Consider the following 15155-nt stretch of genomic DNA (forward strand, 5'->3'; position numbering starts at 1 on the left):
GCTCGTCATGAAGAGTGTCTGGGGACTCCAACTGCATTGGACACATATTTGTATTTCACTGATAAACCAGAATTTTTCCTATCCCACTGATAAACCAGAATCAGAAAGATCCAAAATGCTTGTACATGTGCTGCTGTTGTTGCGGAATCCTTGCCATCGTGTGTTGTACAGCTGTGATGTTGTGTCTGTCCCTTTACCATCCCGGTGAAGAGCCAAATGTTACACAAACCTGGCAGGCCAATAAAGCATGGCAGAACCAATGGCAAGACATGCCCTGTTTTTATTCCTTTCTTACCCAGGTACGTACTTTGCAGGCTGTTTCCTCCCCAGGTAGTGTGCTGCCATAGCAGATTGCCTGGGAGTCCCTTTGCTCCACAGGTGACTTGAAGGTTGTGACTCAGCTCCAGTGGGCTGTAACACAATTTCCTTGTTTCTGTGTGTCTAGAGAGTGCCCTTGAGTGAACTTGCTCAAACCCTGAGAACTTCTCACTGGGGAACCACTGGTAGGTTGAATCGCAGCCTGACAGCAGTGCTGACCAGAGGGTTGTTATACACTTGGGGGTCCTCTGCCTTGGGAGATACATGCTCCATAGGTGTGAACCTCCCAGTGCTGGATTGTTTCTGAGGCTGGAGCTTCTGTTGAACACCAGTTTTATATGTAAAAAATGTTTTGGGTTTTCTTTCCCTCAAAGTTCCTGGTTGGCTGAGGTCCCCTGCAGACACCAGTGTGTCTTCTTTTGTTGCACTGCATTGTGGTAAAGGTGTCCTGGAAGTTCTGGACAACAAAGCAGCTTAATTTTTTGCCTTTTAAAATAAGCCAGGGATTGTTGAAGAAATAATCTTCATAGCCCTCCCCTGGGCTGTGGGCAACACGAAGGAAGGCCTGTCCAGAGCTGCCTGCAGGTGTTTGGTCAGTTCAAAACTACTGCCAGAGGCAGATCTGGCAAGCTGCAGAAGCTTCTTTTCCCACCTTTACCCCCAGAAACAGCTTGTGAGGACATGTCAGAAATCTCCAGACTTACAGAGCGAGTACATCTCCCTTTCCCCCAGCGCCGATGTGGTGGGCACCTTGCCACGCTGTCTCTCTCTGTTTTGTGTATGTAGCCAGAGCAGTTAGACGGTCTGTTGGGGGGGGGGGGGGGCTAGCCTTTAGCATGGCATCTGGGGGAGATGGCAGGTCAATCCTCTCTCTGCCACAGCTTTTCATGTGTGATCTGGGGCAGGTTGCTCATCTTTGACTCTGTTGGGGGTGACAAAGCTGCTGGGGGGGCGGGGGGGGGAGTGTTATGAGAGGAGTTGTCCTGCTTACTTCTTCTCTGGGGAGCTGGTAAATGCTGGCTGCAGCAAGCGTGTAGTCTGAGGCAAGTAGGAGGAAAGCATGGAGAGGGATGTTCATGTAAGGTAGAGCATGTGCATTGCCCTTTGCACAGCAGTCTTCTTTCTTTCCTATGGTGCATGTGCAGCTCTGGGTGAGTATGCCAGAGGAGGGGTACTAGCGCCTTCTGAGGAAGGGGCAATTGGTCTGTCCCACAAAACATCAGCATAATAAAAGGCAGGCAGGGAAAGAGAGATTCAACTGTGAGACCGAGTGGAGAACAAGCCACAGAAATGAAAGCTTTGGCTAACTAGAGGAAGAGTTCAGTTTGGGGCACCACCATTTTTTATGGATTTTATTGCAAAGGGGAAAGCAGCATCAGTGATGCCTTCTTGCATGAGTTCAACGAGCTGAACTGAGAAAAGCAAGCCTGTGCTCACCTCTGTTCAAGCCTGCCGGTGGGGTACTACAACCGCATGGTGCAGGGCTGTTAGGGCTCCAGCCTTGCCCCCCTGAAGTGGTCTGTGGAGGTGGCGAGTGGTTAAACTGGGGCTGGTCAGGTTCCTGGGTCCTAATCGAAATCTTCATCCTTTTTCTTTCCAACTTCCAGGTGCCTCAGAGCAAAAAGCCCCTGTTGAAGAAAGGGTCAGTGCTAGGCAGTTACCTGCTGGATGACAAGCCAGTCAAACGGTTAGATTGGTGTCTGTGTTGTGTTCGTGGTGTCAGTCTGTGCCCACTGGAGTACCCTGTTAGTCAAGATGTGTCCTGTGTCTAGTTCTCCTACTTTGGTGCTGGTTGTTTTTGGGAGCATGGTGGGGGTGCAGCTTGACTGTCGCTCTAGCTGTCTCAGGGGGTGTTGGCTCAATGTGAAGCTGAGGATGCCATCAGCTAATTTCCACAGGGGTGGGCCCTGCTCTGGGCTGCTTCTACATGCAGAAATGGGTAAGCAAACATAAATGCCACCAGAAGCTATGGGAGTATTCATGCGATGGGTGTCACAAAGGCTGCCTCTGACCAAGTCAGTTTAACCAGCTCTGTTAAAATGACTGGATCATCTCCCAAGTGTGCCAGTTCCTCCTCAGGTAGAAATCCTGTCAACTGGCACCTCATGCCAGAGTCCATATCCCTGGGGCATAGGAGAGGGCAGGAGTTGCACAAGGCTTGTGTTCTCTCTGGCAGCTGAAAGCCCCAAGGAGAGGGCCCGGTTCCAGGTGGGTTCATTCTGCCCATCTCCCTCCACACCTATGCAGATGCTCACCTGGCACACCAGGCCTCCCCTTCAGCCAGGGCAGGCAAATGTGTCTGTGTAAAGGCCCTTTTTTTTTTCTACTCTGCATGCAGACTGTACAGAGACCTCAATACCTATGTATGCCTCCTTGCCAGAACTATTCTGGCATTAAGCATCAGCCCTTGTGAACTAGTTGTGTCACCAGCACAGCTGGTATTGGCCAAAAGCCTGGTTCCTCTGAGAGGCAGAAGAGGCCAGCCCAGCCCTGACTTGGCTGGGAGCTGGATCTCCCCTGCAACTGCTGGCCCCAAACAGGTTTTAAAGGCAGCACGCTTCCCTGTTTCCTACCAGGTCTCTGCAGAAGGTTCCACTGCTTCCCAGTTTCTCACAGTGCCAGCTAGATATAGGTCTAGGCTTAGAGTTTATTCCAGCTGCAACTCGCCCTTAATGCTTGCAGTTCTGGTAGTGACATTTAAGAATTGAGCTGCAGATTTCTGGGCTCATGGACTGACGGAAAATCAGGTGGAGCAGGGCTGATTCTTGAGCCCAGGCTGGGAGGTTGCTTGGATAGGTCTGCGGCAGAGCTCTTTTGTGGCTCTGTGACTGGCAGATGTGTTACCCATGGGACCAGATGACCAAGTTCTCCCATCCTCCTCCCCAGCTATTTCTTGCAAAGAACCTGCTAGCTGCTGCTGGCATAAACCCACCAGAAAGGCTTAACAGGTGGAGAAGTCTGGCAGTGAGGGTGATGTGAGAAGGGGAGAAGTATTTGTTGGTCCTGTTTCTGTCCTAGTGCTGTATCACGCCACATTGCTTGAGAAACGAACAAAAACCATTAGATATGGAGTCATTGTTCAGAAAGTTTTGTGTTTGTACCCTTCCCCTCCTACCCAAAGAGACTTTTGCATCTCAGCCCCTCATTGCTGCGTCTCCTGTGAGTCCCGGGAGATAGGGGCTGTTTCTCTGAGCCTGGGAGGATGTGTCTATTTTCCATGGGGAATGGTTCCAGCTGGCCTGGCTCTGGGCTGGCACTTGGGGCAGATGCAGGGAAGACAACCAGGGGGTTGAGGAAGGGAGGAATACCTGTAGTGGATAAAGCCCTTTGAGTTCTAAGCCTTCTCATTCCCTTTGTCTAGTTCTTTAACCATGGAAAGCCAAGGCAGAGCTAAGATGCTGCCTTGCTCCTCAGCAGTGATTCCAGTAGTTTAAATTGGTTATTCTAGCTGTTATTCTGAAGATTGTTCCTCCACTTACCATGTCAGCTCTACCCCCAGCAAACAAAGGGCATCAGCCTGCTCTTGTGTAGGCACAGTCAGTGCAACACCTATTCCCCACTGCCACAGCTTGGGCAGGGGTCCCGGGGATTTCCTGCCTTTAGGAGTGCAGCGTGGCTGGTTGGAAGCTTTATAAAACAACCATCTTTCAGGTGCTGACTCCCTTACCTCGGGCCAGGCATGGATGCAGGCAAGAGCAAAGCCAACACCAGGCCAAGTGACCCTGGTGTGAGCATGCTCACTGTAGTTTGCACACCTGTGGCAGGTTTCTGCTGCCTGAACTCAGACTCTGCTACAGCAGTGTTTGGAAGTGGTGCGCTGGTTTCCTGGAGCATGGCTGCCTGTCTTCAGCAGAGGGCAGTAACGTATGTGCACGCTGCATGCAGCCTCCCAAGGACGATCAGCCAGCCCCTGCCCTATTGCCTGCAGTCAAAACCCTTTTCACTAACCTCAAAACCTTTGTTGCTTCTTTGTGTTGTATTGGGTAATATAAATAAAGGGGGGGTTGCTTTTTGTTTTTTAAATGTTTTTCCTGTTGCAACCTTTTTATACTTTACCTCATTTTTCAGTAATGGGAGGAAGTGGGAGGCAAAGAATCCTTGATAAAAATCCAGAAGGTGGGAATTTTTATTAAAATTAATGACATATATGTCAGCACATATGAGTACAGCATAGCTCAGGTGAGCTGTCTCTCTCCCTAGGGGTGCTGCTGATGCCTGAGTTGCAGGGAACATGGGGAGTGTATGTACGAAGTAGAGTTCCTACAAGCCTTGCATATGCACTAATTGGATTGCATTCTTGTTTTGGGAATTTGCAACCTCCTCCTCTTCCCTTTCCCTCCACCCTTCCACCCTATTTGTGGTGCCTGTGGGCTTTAATACAGACAACTGGCCTCTGCGGACCTTTCCTTCACCTTCCCAGTGGATTTGGCAGTGGAGGAACCCAGCAGAAAGAACTGTAAATACTTCCCAGGTAATGGGACATGGCTGAAGAAAGGAGAAGGAGGCAGCACAAACTTTGGAGACAAGAGCAGAGACAAGGAGAGATGGTCATTGGCAGCAGAGGCTGAGTGGCTGAAGATGACTTTGAAGGGTGATGCTGACTGTAGAAAAAATGCAGATGGATTAGATGATGCTCCATTGCCTCCTAGAGGACAGCCTGTTGGCACTGAAACCAGGGTAAGCCTAATTACTTGGGATTCTTCCTCAAACACCTGCTACCAGGGACTTGAGGATTTCTGACTCTGTTCCCATCTAACCCCAGCTCCATAGGTTTATAGTGCAGGGGTCCAATGCCTGAATCAAAGCACAGTCTGCAGCTGGGCTTTTTAAAACTGCATCCCTTTCTTCTATTGTAGCTTCAGGCACTGGAACCAGCCAACTGTTCCCCAGACCGCATCTTTAAAGTGGTGTTTGTAGGGAACTCCGGCGTCGGGAAAAGTTCCTTCATCCACCGCTTCTGCTATGACAGGTTCTTGGCTGAGCTCAACGCAACCATCGGTAAGTAATAGGGTTCCTGACTCATCTGGCTAGGAAGGGTGGGAAAGTCAGCTTGGACACATGCTTTTTTGCCCATATTTCAGCCCAACTAAAGATAAAGATGGTCCCTCACCTGATTTTGAATCAATATTGCAATTTACATGAACTAAACAGTGTTCATCTTGGCCATTGGCCTTGCAATGGCAAACTGCTCTCTCCCCATCCTATCTTACGATTATTGTTGCCTTTCTGACAGGTATTGATTACCAGGTGAAGAGTCTGATGGTGGATAACACCCAGGTTGCCTTGCAGCTCTGGGATACAGCTGGACAAGAAAGGTAAGCAATTTCTGTAAGGTCGCCCTACTGCCAGGCTCAGTGTAGGAAACAAGAGGAAAGGGAAAGAATGCATGACCCTGGTTTCTGTCTCTGGGGAAGTTGTTAGCTTCAGAAGGACCAGAGAGGTCACACCAGCTATTCCAGTGCAGACCCTGCAGCAAAGATCTGTTTTGGAGATTTCTAGAAGCTGTGGCTGCAAAGCGGGGCCTGGAGAGATTGCTCTGAGGACTGACATCATTTTCCATATGTCTGACCTACGTGCTTGTGGCTTCAGCTACTCTATCCATAGATCACCATACGGAATGAGGTTTGAAGCTCCTCTAGCCCTCAAAGCTCTCCTGCATCAGACTGCTTCTGGGAAAAGCTGCAGGACAGGGCTGCAGATTAGGATAGAAGGCTCCAGATAGGCATCCTGTTCTCAGATTCAGCTATGCTACTGCTGTCACCAGCTGCTCACCACTACTTGCTATTCAGAGGGTGGAAAGGAGGGTGTGAACCTTTCCAGATCTGGTGCAGACAAAGCCAGATGAATTTGCCTGACCTGTGATTTGAACTACCCTGCTGGAGTCTGTCAGTGAGGCTATTGGCACCTTCCACTGTCCCTTCTGCTGATAGACTCATGGAAGTGATAATCCTTGGTAGAAAGGCAGCATAGCATTTTGCTGCAGTGACTAGAGTGAATGCTCTTCCTAGAAAGGTTCAACTAGATGATCCCTGAGGTCCCTTCCAACCTGTGATTCTGTGAATAGAGGTTCCCCATTTGAAGGCCTTTAGTTTCAAAAGCATAGGCCATCTCTAGATATTAATGGCACTGTTGGTGAGGATCAGAGTAATAGAGGACACACTTGACCCTTGTCTGCTGCTAGAGGTGTAGGCCCACCACTACCTTTATGTACATTAGACTTTATTTAGGATGCACTTTGAAGCTGAAGATGAAAAGCTATTTCAAGAGGGCTGTTAACCTCAGGAGCCTAGCAAAAATAAGTACTGGGTATTTTGGGCTAAATATGTTATGAGGGCAAACCTTCAGGAGGCAGCCGAGGTCATGGGAATATTATAACCCTGAGCTGTGCCAACAGAGTGATGAAGCTGTCTGCCCCAGTCAGCTAGGCCATGCAGACCTGGTGGGAATGTACTAAGTAGAAGTATCTATTGAAAAGCAAACTGTTTCTTCCAAAATCAAGCTTTGTGCTGAAGAAATAATTATTTTTTAGGGGACTCCTGTGGTTATTTCCATGATAAAACTAGGCAGTAAGGGGAGCTGTTATGACATGAAGCGTGACATTTTACTGAGGCCAGATTGCACCAGAGGCCAAATTGAAGAAAATGTCTCTGCAGAAGGACGTTTAGTGTAGGCCCCTGCAGCATGAGCAGGTCTTAGACACATATTTGCAAGTGAAAACTTGGCTTAATGCTGATACTGAATAGAAAAGCTGGGAAGAAGCAAAAGCTTTTCTTACTTCTTGAGAAATATTTATTACTTTTAACTGGAGGTGTCCAGCTGTGAATATCCTATGGAAGAGATAGAGGAATCCCTTGGAGTGTGCAAGGGGTGACTTCCCTGAGACCGGTGCATGCTGTGTTTTATGTTTCTTTTGGAGCATCTAGATGGTCCTGTAGTTCCACAGGTATACCTTGACTGCCAAAGATAGTCTGTGCTTTCTTAGTTGGGTAGCATGCCCTTATTGTAGTGAGACAGAACAGGCTTCAGGCAATCATCTGAAGAGTTCAGGAGGGTCACTACTTGCTGGGGGTTTTCTTGGCTCTTAATAGAGTAGGAGAGCTTGTTATCCTGTGCAGGGCTGAAATACACAGCTCTCTTATGAGATCTCAGTACTTGTATTTAATTTGATCGGTTTGCAATCAATGTGGTTATATCATCGCCATGTCATAAACTGCTCACAGATTTTACAGATGGGTTTTTTGTTTGTTTGGTTTGTTGGGGGCTTTTTGTTTTGTTTTCTTTGGTTTTTTTTTTTGTGTGTTTGTTTTGGTTTGTTTTGGTTTCTGTGTTGGAATTTATTCCTAAAATACAAGTCTGTGGTTCTAACTGGTACCCAAAGTACAAAGTAGATGTCTGGGAGGAGTTTCTCCTGGAAATTGTGTCTAACTGCTGATTTTATGTATGATGGCATTGCTTTATAGATTCAAAAGTGGAAACAGACTGTATTGATCCTGAGATCTTAATTGCTGTTTTGGCAGCATGGGGGCAGGCATTATGCAAGCCTAGTTTATACTCTGGTACAGCTTAGTCTGCAGAGTCTTCCAGACTCTAGAGAAAGGTCATGTTTTTTCCATCCATTTCCCTTCTTATAGACAATTATCTTTTTAGGTGTGATAGGAAAAGGTTCTTCTGTTTCCTTCCTCTTTTCTCAGCACCATGTGTTTGGAAAGACTCCTGCTTACCCATGGCTGCCTGGCCTGCCTCAAAGGTGCAGGGATCTGACCTGTCTGTCACCAGTGTGTCACCCCAGGTTGACACATCTCACGCACAGGGGCTGCCAGACCTTGCAGAGAGCCTGCACTAAAAGACAGATAATCCCATTCTGTTTCTTGTCATTACACAGCCATGGTTCTGAGAGTGCCTTTTGTTTCATTTGGACTCAGGTTTCGGAGCATTACCAAGCAGTATTTCCGGAAGGCGGATGGGATTCTGGTGATGTACGACATTACAGCTGAGTGCTCCTTCACAGCAGTGCGGAACTGGATGAGCAGTGTCCAGGTGAGAGCAGGGTCTCAGCTCTCTAACGCTGGTGGTGCCACTGCTGCCTTGCTCCCACACTGTTGGAGCTGGTCTGGAGCAATGTTCTCCAATGCCCCAAGAGGACCTACTGACAACAGGAAGATGAATTATCAAAGCAGATGCTGTGGGTACTACCTGTGGTAGTCGGTTTGGGGCCATGGGCTTCCTGTTGAAGATATCAAAGCCAGTGAGAGACCGTTAAATGAGGAAGGGCTGTTTCTATGGCAGAAGGTGGTGGGACCTGCCAAAACAGTAGTGTGTGTTCTGTATGCAGCCCATGTGTATTGGCAACATCTCCTAAATGTGGTCACACCACACCTGTGCTCAGGCAAGATCTCCTGGTGTCCAGCCTATGCACAGGAAAGGGAGACAGCCCTGGTGCGTATAGGCTCAGACTAGCACTTCGCATGATCACATCCTGACTCTGCTTTGAGATTTCTAGATGAGACTGAAATATTAGTAATCACATTTTTTTCCTCATTTGCTTCAACAGTTGGGTTTTTTCCTTTTCTTTTTTATTTGGTGACTGTGTATTAATACTGTAGTCTGCCCCCCTGCTTTTTATTTCCAGACTCTCAATAGAAGCATTAATCTGTGGCTTGTATCTGCTAGCAGAGACAAAAATACCTGCCTGTATAATTTAAATTAAGTTGTGTGTAGATGACTCAGAGCTGAAGGGAAATTGTCAAGGGTGGTTTTGTTTTGGTTGTGCTTAGTCTCGAAAACCCAGATCAAAGTGAAATGAATAAGCATAGGTTGGAGGTTTCTAATATTATTAGCTTCCACACGCCTGTTGGGGAATAAAATAAACACCACTTAGCTATTTCTTTGGACTCTAAAAGAGCAAACGTTAAGATTTTCAAAACTAACCAGCCTCTGAAAATCCGGCTCCTTTCAGGAAGGTTAAACTGAGCACACAGAAAATCAAAGCACCTGAAATCTGTAACTTTTTTCTTTTCCTTTCCCCATCTTAGTATTTATCTTGCTTTGAAGCTGTCCAGGCACAGTAAGTCATCCACGGCAGTGATGTTTGGAAATAACTTGGAGCCCCGTCCTGCAGCCCTTACTCTGGTGATATTCTAGTGAATCAGTGGTACTCAAGGGAATTTTACCAAAGGTAATGGGCTCCAGGAATTGCCTAGGAAGAACAGTTCCTACAGAGACCCTATACAAGACTCACAAGTTGCTTAGGTTGGTTGGTCAGTGGATTTTCAGCAAGGGATTGTTGAATTTAGAACGGCACGTCAGACGAATAGTACCACACATATGCACAAAAATTTTATATAACTTAATAAGAAGGTCTGTCTGTACTAAAATTCTGAACAGCCTGTAGGGCAAACTGCTTTTCTTTAGGCTTGTTGTTTCCTAGAGAGGGACTTATGTCCCATCTCCCTTCTTTCCACATCCCAGCTGTGTATACCAAACATTTGAAATACATTCCCATATTTTAAACTTCCTTCCACAAATCCCTGGGGCTATTTGAGGAATGGTCCTTTAATGAGCTGAAGGGTGTGATCCTGCTGCCACTGAAGGTCTTCTTTCACGTGAGCTGGAACAGGATCTGCTCCAAGATATTTTCTTCCCTCAGCCGAGTCTCTAGGGTGCTTTACCCTGTTTCTTTTGCAGGAAGGTATCGAGGATGGAGCTGTGGTTTTTCTGCTTGGAAATAAAATCGATGCTGTGCAGAGAGAGACCCAGAATGTGCCCAAGGTGGAGGGGGAAAGGCTGGCGAAGGTGTGACTCTGTGCTCTGCTGCTCGACCTGCTCTGTAGCCTTCTTCCAGCTGTGAGCAGGGCAGCCTGGCTGGCAGGAAGCCCTTCCTGGAGCCATTTCCCTGTGTGGTACCTTCCCCCTACCCCATTTCTTTAATGCAGACATGTATTGAGGTTCCTTTGGTGTACCAGGGAGGATGAGGTGGTGGCCAGCATGTGGCAGACAATGGCCCTTGAGGCATGCTCGTGTATTCCTCTTGAGGCCTGATGCCTCCTTACAGCAACGCTCAGTCTTTCTGAGGGGAGCACGCATGGCTGTTTTCCCATTTGAGGACTCCTCTGATGCATGCTCTGCAAAATTGTCATGCCTCCTTCCTCACTTGCTGCCTCAGCATGCCCACTGGTACCTTGGCCCCTGGGTGGGGGGAGGCAGGGTTTCAGAGGTGTTCCCCATCTTCTGGACCCTGCAACACAAAGGTAAGAGAATCAAAGTCCCCTGGGCAGATGTTTTCTCTTCCCATATAATTCCCCAATGTTGGGACACTCTGGCTGGTTCCCAGTGCTGAAAAAGCATCTCCTCATCCCGGGTTGGTGAGCCGGGCGCATGCCCCAGCAGAGTGGTTACAGCCACCCTCCTGGCCCCAGCTGCTCTTGGCAGAGTTCCCAGTGCAAGGGTGGGCTGGCTCCCGCGGGTGTGGGTGAATGGTGGCGGAGAGCTGGCAGCCAACATGGGTACTTGCTGTGCTCTCTGGCAGGAATACAAGGCTGTCTTCTACGAGTGCAGTGCCATGACTGGCTATAACATCACGGAGCCCATGCTGCACATGGCCAGGTCAGTGAACATGAACAGTCACCCTGGGATATTTCCCCAGTTGTAGGTGATTGGTATGCACTCTCCTGGGGAATGGGCAAGAAGAGGGGCTTGTCAGAGACATTCTGCTATGTCACAAAAAGACCCGGAGCAAAGTGCTCTTCCCCCTGACTCCAGGTCCTTGTCTTCTGTGCCTGGAGAGCACCAAGTGCAGACTGGATGTTATTGCATGCAAAGCTTTGTCTGGCAGAGCTGGCTGTTTGAAAGATCAGGAGTTTAATTTTAATATTTCATCATAAAAACCATGTGTACTATCCCAGATTTTAAGTTGGCATTTTCAGTTTGAAGTCTGCATGCATCTCTAGGGGTTTTTTTCTTCCTTATCTTATTAAGCATTATACACAATGTGATATTTTGGTGGCAATATTTTTAAAGGGAGATAAGACACTTAGTAAGGCTGAAAGAAGTTTGCTGTAGGATTTTTAGTTTTTAAAAAAGCAAGTAGGTTTGAAAAAAATCATTGAAATCTTGCAAGAAAAATATCCTTTTGTTTTCTTTTATCTCTTCACCTCCTGCTGCAACATCTCTGTTAAATTCACAGCAGGACTTATCTGTTCATTAACTGGGATGATTTACTTACTAGCTAGGTAAATCACATCTCCCACAGCATGTGCCTTCAGTGTGCTTTATCACCATGCTGCTGTCTGAGACGGCCCAGACAGGTGAAGCAAACAGTCCAGGATTCTGTCATCCATGTGGGAGCCTGCGAATAAGGCACCAACCATGCATGCCCCGGTCTGGTGCTCTGTCTACTAAGCCATACTGTCTCTTGTATGTGTTCAGTTTCTTTCCCTGATCCCTGGAAATTTGTGCTCATTTTCTGTGTGTGGTTTATCTAGCTCAACTTCCAGAGAAGCCTGGTCTTCGGGCCAGTCACTTTTTACAATCCTAAATGTCCCTGGCTGACGAGGAGCAAAGGGCAGAGCCAAATGCTTTGGCAGGAAGATCTCAGTAACCAGGTTGTGTTCTTGATCTGTGCTACTTCTTCCAGGTTGCTGACAGCACAAGAAGACAGGCAGAGGGAGAATGCCCTGCAGCTGGAAGATGTCAGCAGGAGGAAAGGGTGCTGCACATAAGGCACATCAATGTGTCAGCAAGAGACATGTGCCAGCACTGTTTCACGCAGCTGGGGTTCCTTTTGAGCAAGCCGAATCTGATGGTATCAGCTCTGCTGAGACTTGGGGAAGCTGCAGCTTTTCCCCATCTGGGAATTTCAAGACACTAAATCAGGCCAAAACGTGCATATGATCTGTGGTGTTCCATTTCCCAACGCTGCACGCAGCCCTGATCTCTGGAGGCCTCTGCTTCTTCGGGGGAATCTGGGTGGTCTTGGCTAATAGCACTAACTGGGCCTTCTGTCTGGAGAGGTTGCTTTCCTGTGAAAGGATGAAATCTTGTTCCTTTTCTTTCTGGCAAAGAAGTAGCCTAGTAGCAGAGAGTGGAGGGCACAGTGGGTGCTGTGTTAAATAGAATTTTAGTGTAAGAGATAAAACTATTTTACATTTGGGCTAGCTCTAGGTAGAGATCCATTAGTCTCAAAGAGCAGCATCTCCTCTTGGTTCTGTTACAGCAGAGCCCAGCTGAAAGCCTGTTGTGGTAACGTCCGTCAGTTCCTGTAAGATCTGGATCAGGCCCTGTATTTACTGCGAAATTTGGTTTGACTTGCCAGTATTGTAGTTAACCAATTCCATATATGGATACAGTACGAACTGATAAAAGGAGTCATCCTGATGGCTTTCTTCACTTCGTTACCCTAATGGACCGTGTCACTGTCCCTCTCTTACTGTTTACTGAACACAGAGCAGTTGCCCTGGGACGTGCAGGCGCTGGTATGTGCTGCTGATTCATAACCCGTTGCAGGAGCTGTGCTGTATGACTAGGCGGGCCATATATAGCCTGTTCTAAGCCTGAATGCTGCCTGTTTCCTCCCATTCTCTTACCCTTTCCTGAAGAATCTCCAGTGACTAGGAACTGACTTATCTGCAGTACTAGAAGATCCCTCCCTGCCAGTTTGACCACAGTGCTTTCAAATCTATCTGGGCTGGAAGCACATGGCAGCTGCCTGTGTGAAATGTACCTAGTGAAGCTTTTTCTCTTGTGGTGAACTTTTTTTTTTGTAAGGTCCTGATCCCTTTCTTCTTTGAGCCTGTTTCTGTATGTGAATTCGACATTTTAGGTGCAAGATGTGGTACTGCAGCTGTGAAACAGTCCCCCCAACCTCGCAGCATATAGGGAAAGGCCTGTTTATCCACTGCCTTCCTGCTTGTGGGATAAGGTGCTTACTCTGAATGTCTGTTTTCTCTGGGAGTATCCCATGCAGGAAAAGTGCTCTGAGTCACCTCCAGCCCATCAATGTTACAAAGAATTTCCGTGGTTCCTCCTGGTGGCCTTTACTCCTGACAGGAAAGAGGAAGTTTTTCTCCGGATGAGCTGGATTACAGACTAAAAGGAATAGCTAAAATAAGCTCCTGCTCAGGCCTTGCTGCTGGTTGGCTGTGGTTTGTGCTGTGTTTAACTGAAGTAACGCCTTCCAGAGACTTGGAATCGGAAAGTTAGAAGAGGTCCAGAACAACTCAGGGCTGCTTGTGTGGAGTCTAGAGTAACACCAGCAGTGCTGACAGTGGAGCTGCTTCTGTTTGCAATAAACAACATTTGGGCAGGGAAATCCTCTCTGTTTTCAGAAAGCACCTGTAATCTGAACACACATGTGGTTTTCTGGCTTTCTAGCCACTGTGGGTGTGAAGGAGTACAGACGTTGTCACCTCTTGAATAGGTCAAACCTTCTACCTGAGCTGGGGGAGCTGCTGTCAATAATTCCTCTGCATCGTACTCCAGCTGCAGATTAATAAGGAGCAGCATTGACTAAGAACTGGCATCTTCGGTCAGGGCACATCGTAATGCTAACATTTACTTACTTGCAGCAGCAGGATTTAGGAGGTTGCTGCAGAAGGAAGAGAGCAGTAGCCAGTCTGCTAGCATGGTCTGAACGTGTGCCTCCCACACTGTGTGCAGAGCACATGAAAGACAAAGGTGTGAAATATAGCTGACACACAAACACAGGCCGGTCTATGTATCACCTTTATCAGTGCTGTCATATTGCAGTGGCAAGAACTACCACGTGGGTTTTCTTAATGTACAACCTTAAGCATGTTTTCTTAGTGTGCAGGCAGAGTACAGGCAATAAAGAAATGCTGCCTTTACTAATGGTTGTGTTGAGAGATTTTTTTCAGGTACTGCAGGAGGTTCAGCCTCCCTTCCTCAGTCAGTGATTGTAGCGTGACCTCCCCTTCCCACTGCTCAGGAAGCGCTGAGGAGCCTGTCCCCCCGTGGTGGTACAAACAGGAGTTTTACAAGTAGGGAGAGCGCTGATGAGGAACCCACGTCTTGGAGGCAGCGCAGAAGCAATTCATCTCCAGTCTTATTTTTTTACCTCTTTCAAGCAGCCAGAGTCCAGCTGATCAGGGAAGGCAGAGCAGGGAGGAAAAAAAGGAGGGGACGCCTCCCCAATGTCCGGGGGCAGTATAGTGCTTTCAGAGACAGCACATTCTCACCTTGTACCTATATTTGTAGAACTAAACATTTATTTTAATGAAGTCCCATGCATCCTTTTCACTCGTGTTAGGAATTTGGTTGCTTTTAATCCTTGTGCCCTGGCATGGCTCCAGCTGGATGTTCGTGCATTACAGAACTAATCTCTCTGCAACTTTTGACTAGATAAATTAATACTCTTTCCCCTGATATCAGCTGATAGCACAAGCAGCATATTGTAACATCTTTTTTTAGCAGGAACAGGGTGGACTTTTGTTTCAACCATGACAAAGTGGCACAGAATTTGAGGAGGTTGTGCTTAGACAACAGTAAGCGCCAGGGTGGGTTTTATTAGTGGGCGGTCTTCTGTCGTCTCTCTGCACAATATTTAAATGTCCTGTTGGAAGACCCAGACACTTAGTGTAGAGGGGCATGTTGTTAGTTTTTAAACCTGTCTGATACCAGACCCAAATTAGACAGACTTTCCACAAAATTCCTGATTTTACTATATCTCTTATTTTTGTCTAAATCTCTCCTGCCTCTGAATGGAAGCCCTGGGAGCAGCCACCCTTTGCAAGAGACTGCAGGAAAGAGCAGCATAAATAAAAAGCAAATAATGGGGATATCCTGAGGTGGCATGAGATGATGGAGGACGCAAGCTAGACTCT

At 47.5% G+C, this 15155-nt stretch overlaps 1 protein-coding gene across 2 annotated transcripts in view; it reads left to right on the forward strand.

The window, feature by feature from the left end:
• CRACR2B (calcium release activated channel regulator 2B) overlaps positions 1-14163 on the forward strand; it is a 48912-nt gene extending 34749 nt beyond the window's left edge. For both annotated transcript variants that reach the window (XM_075094468.1, XM_075094469.1), the window contains exons 11-18: positions 1926-2005; positions 4701-4995; positions 5175-5316; positions 5552-5633; positions 8241-8355; positions 10003-10110; positions 10844-10920; positions 11951-14163. In XM_075094468.1, coding sequence (XP_074950569.1) covers positions 1926-2005; positions 4701-4995; positions 5175-5316; positions 5552-5633; positions 8241-8355; positions 10003-10110; positions 10844-10920; positions 11951-12035 — 984 coding nt within the window. In that variant the 3' untranslated portion in view covers positions 12036-14163. The remainder of the gene's footprint in view (positions 1-1925; positions 2006-4700; positions 4996-5174; positions 5317-5551; positions 5634-8240; positions 8356-10002; positions 10111-10843; positions 10921-11950) is intronic.
• Positions 14164-15155: the final 992 nt, after the last annotated feature.

This window comes from Phalacrocorax aristotelis, chromosome 5 (genome assembly GCF_949628215.1).
Source record: "Phalacrocorax aristotelis chromosome 5, bGulAri2.1, whole genome shotgun sequence".
Lineage (NCBI taxonomy): Eukaryota > Metazoa > Chordata > Aves > Suliformes > Phalacrocoracidae > Phalacrocorax > Phalacrocorax aristotelis.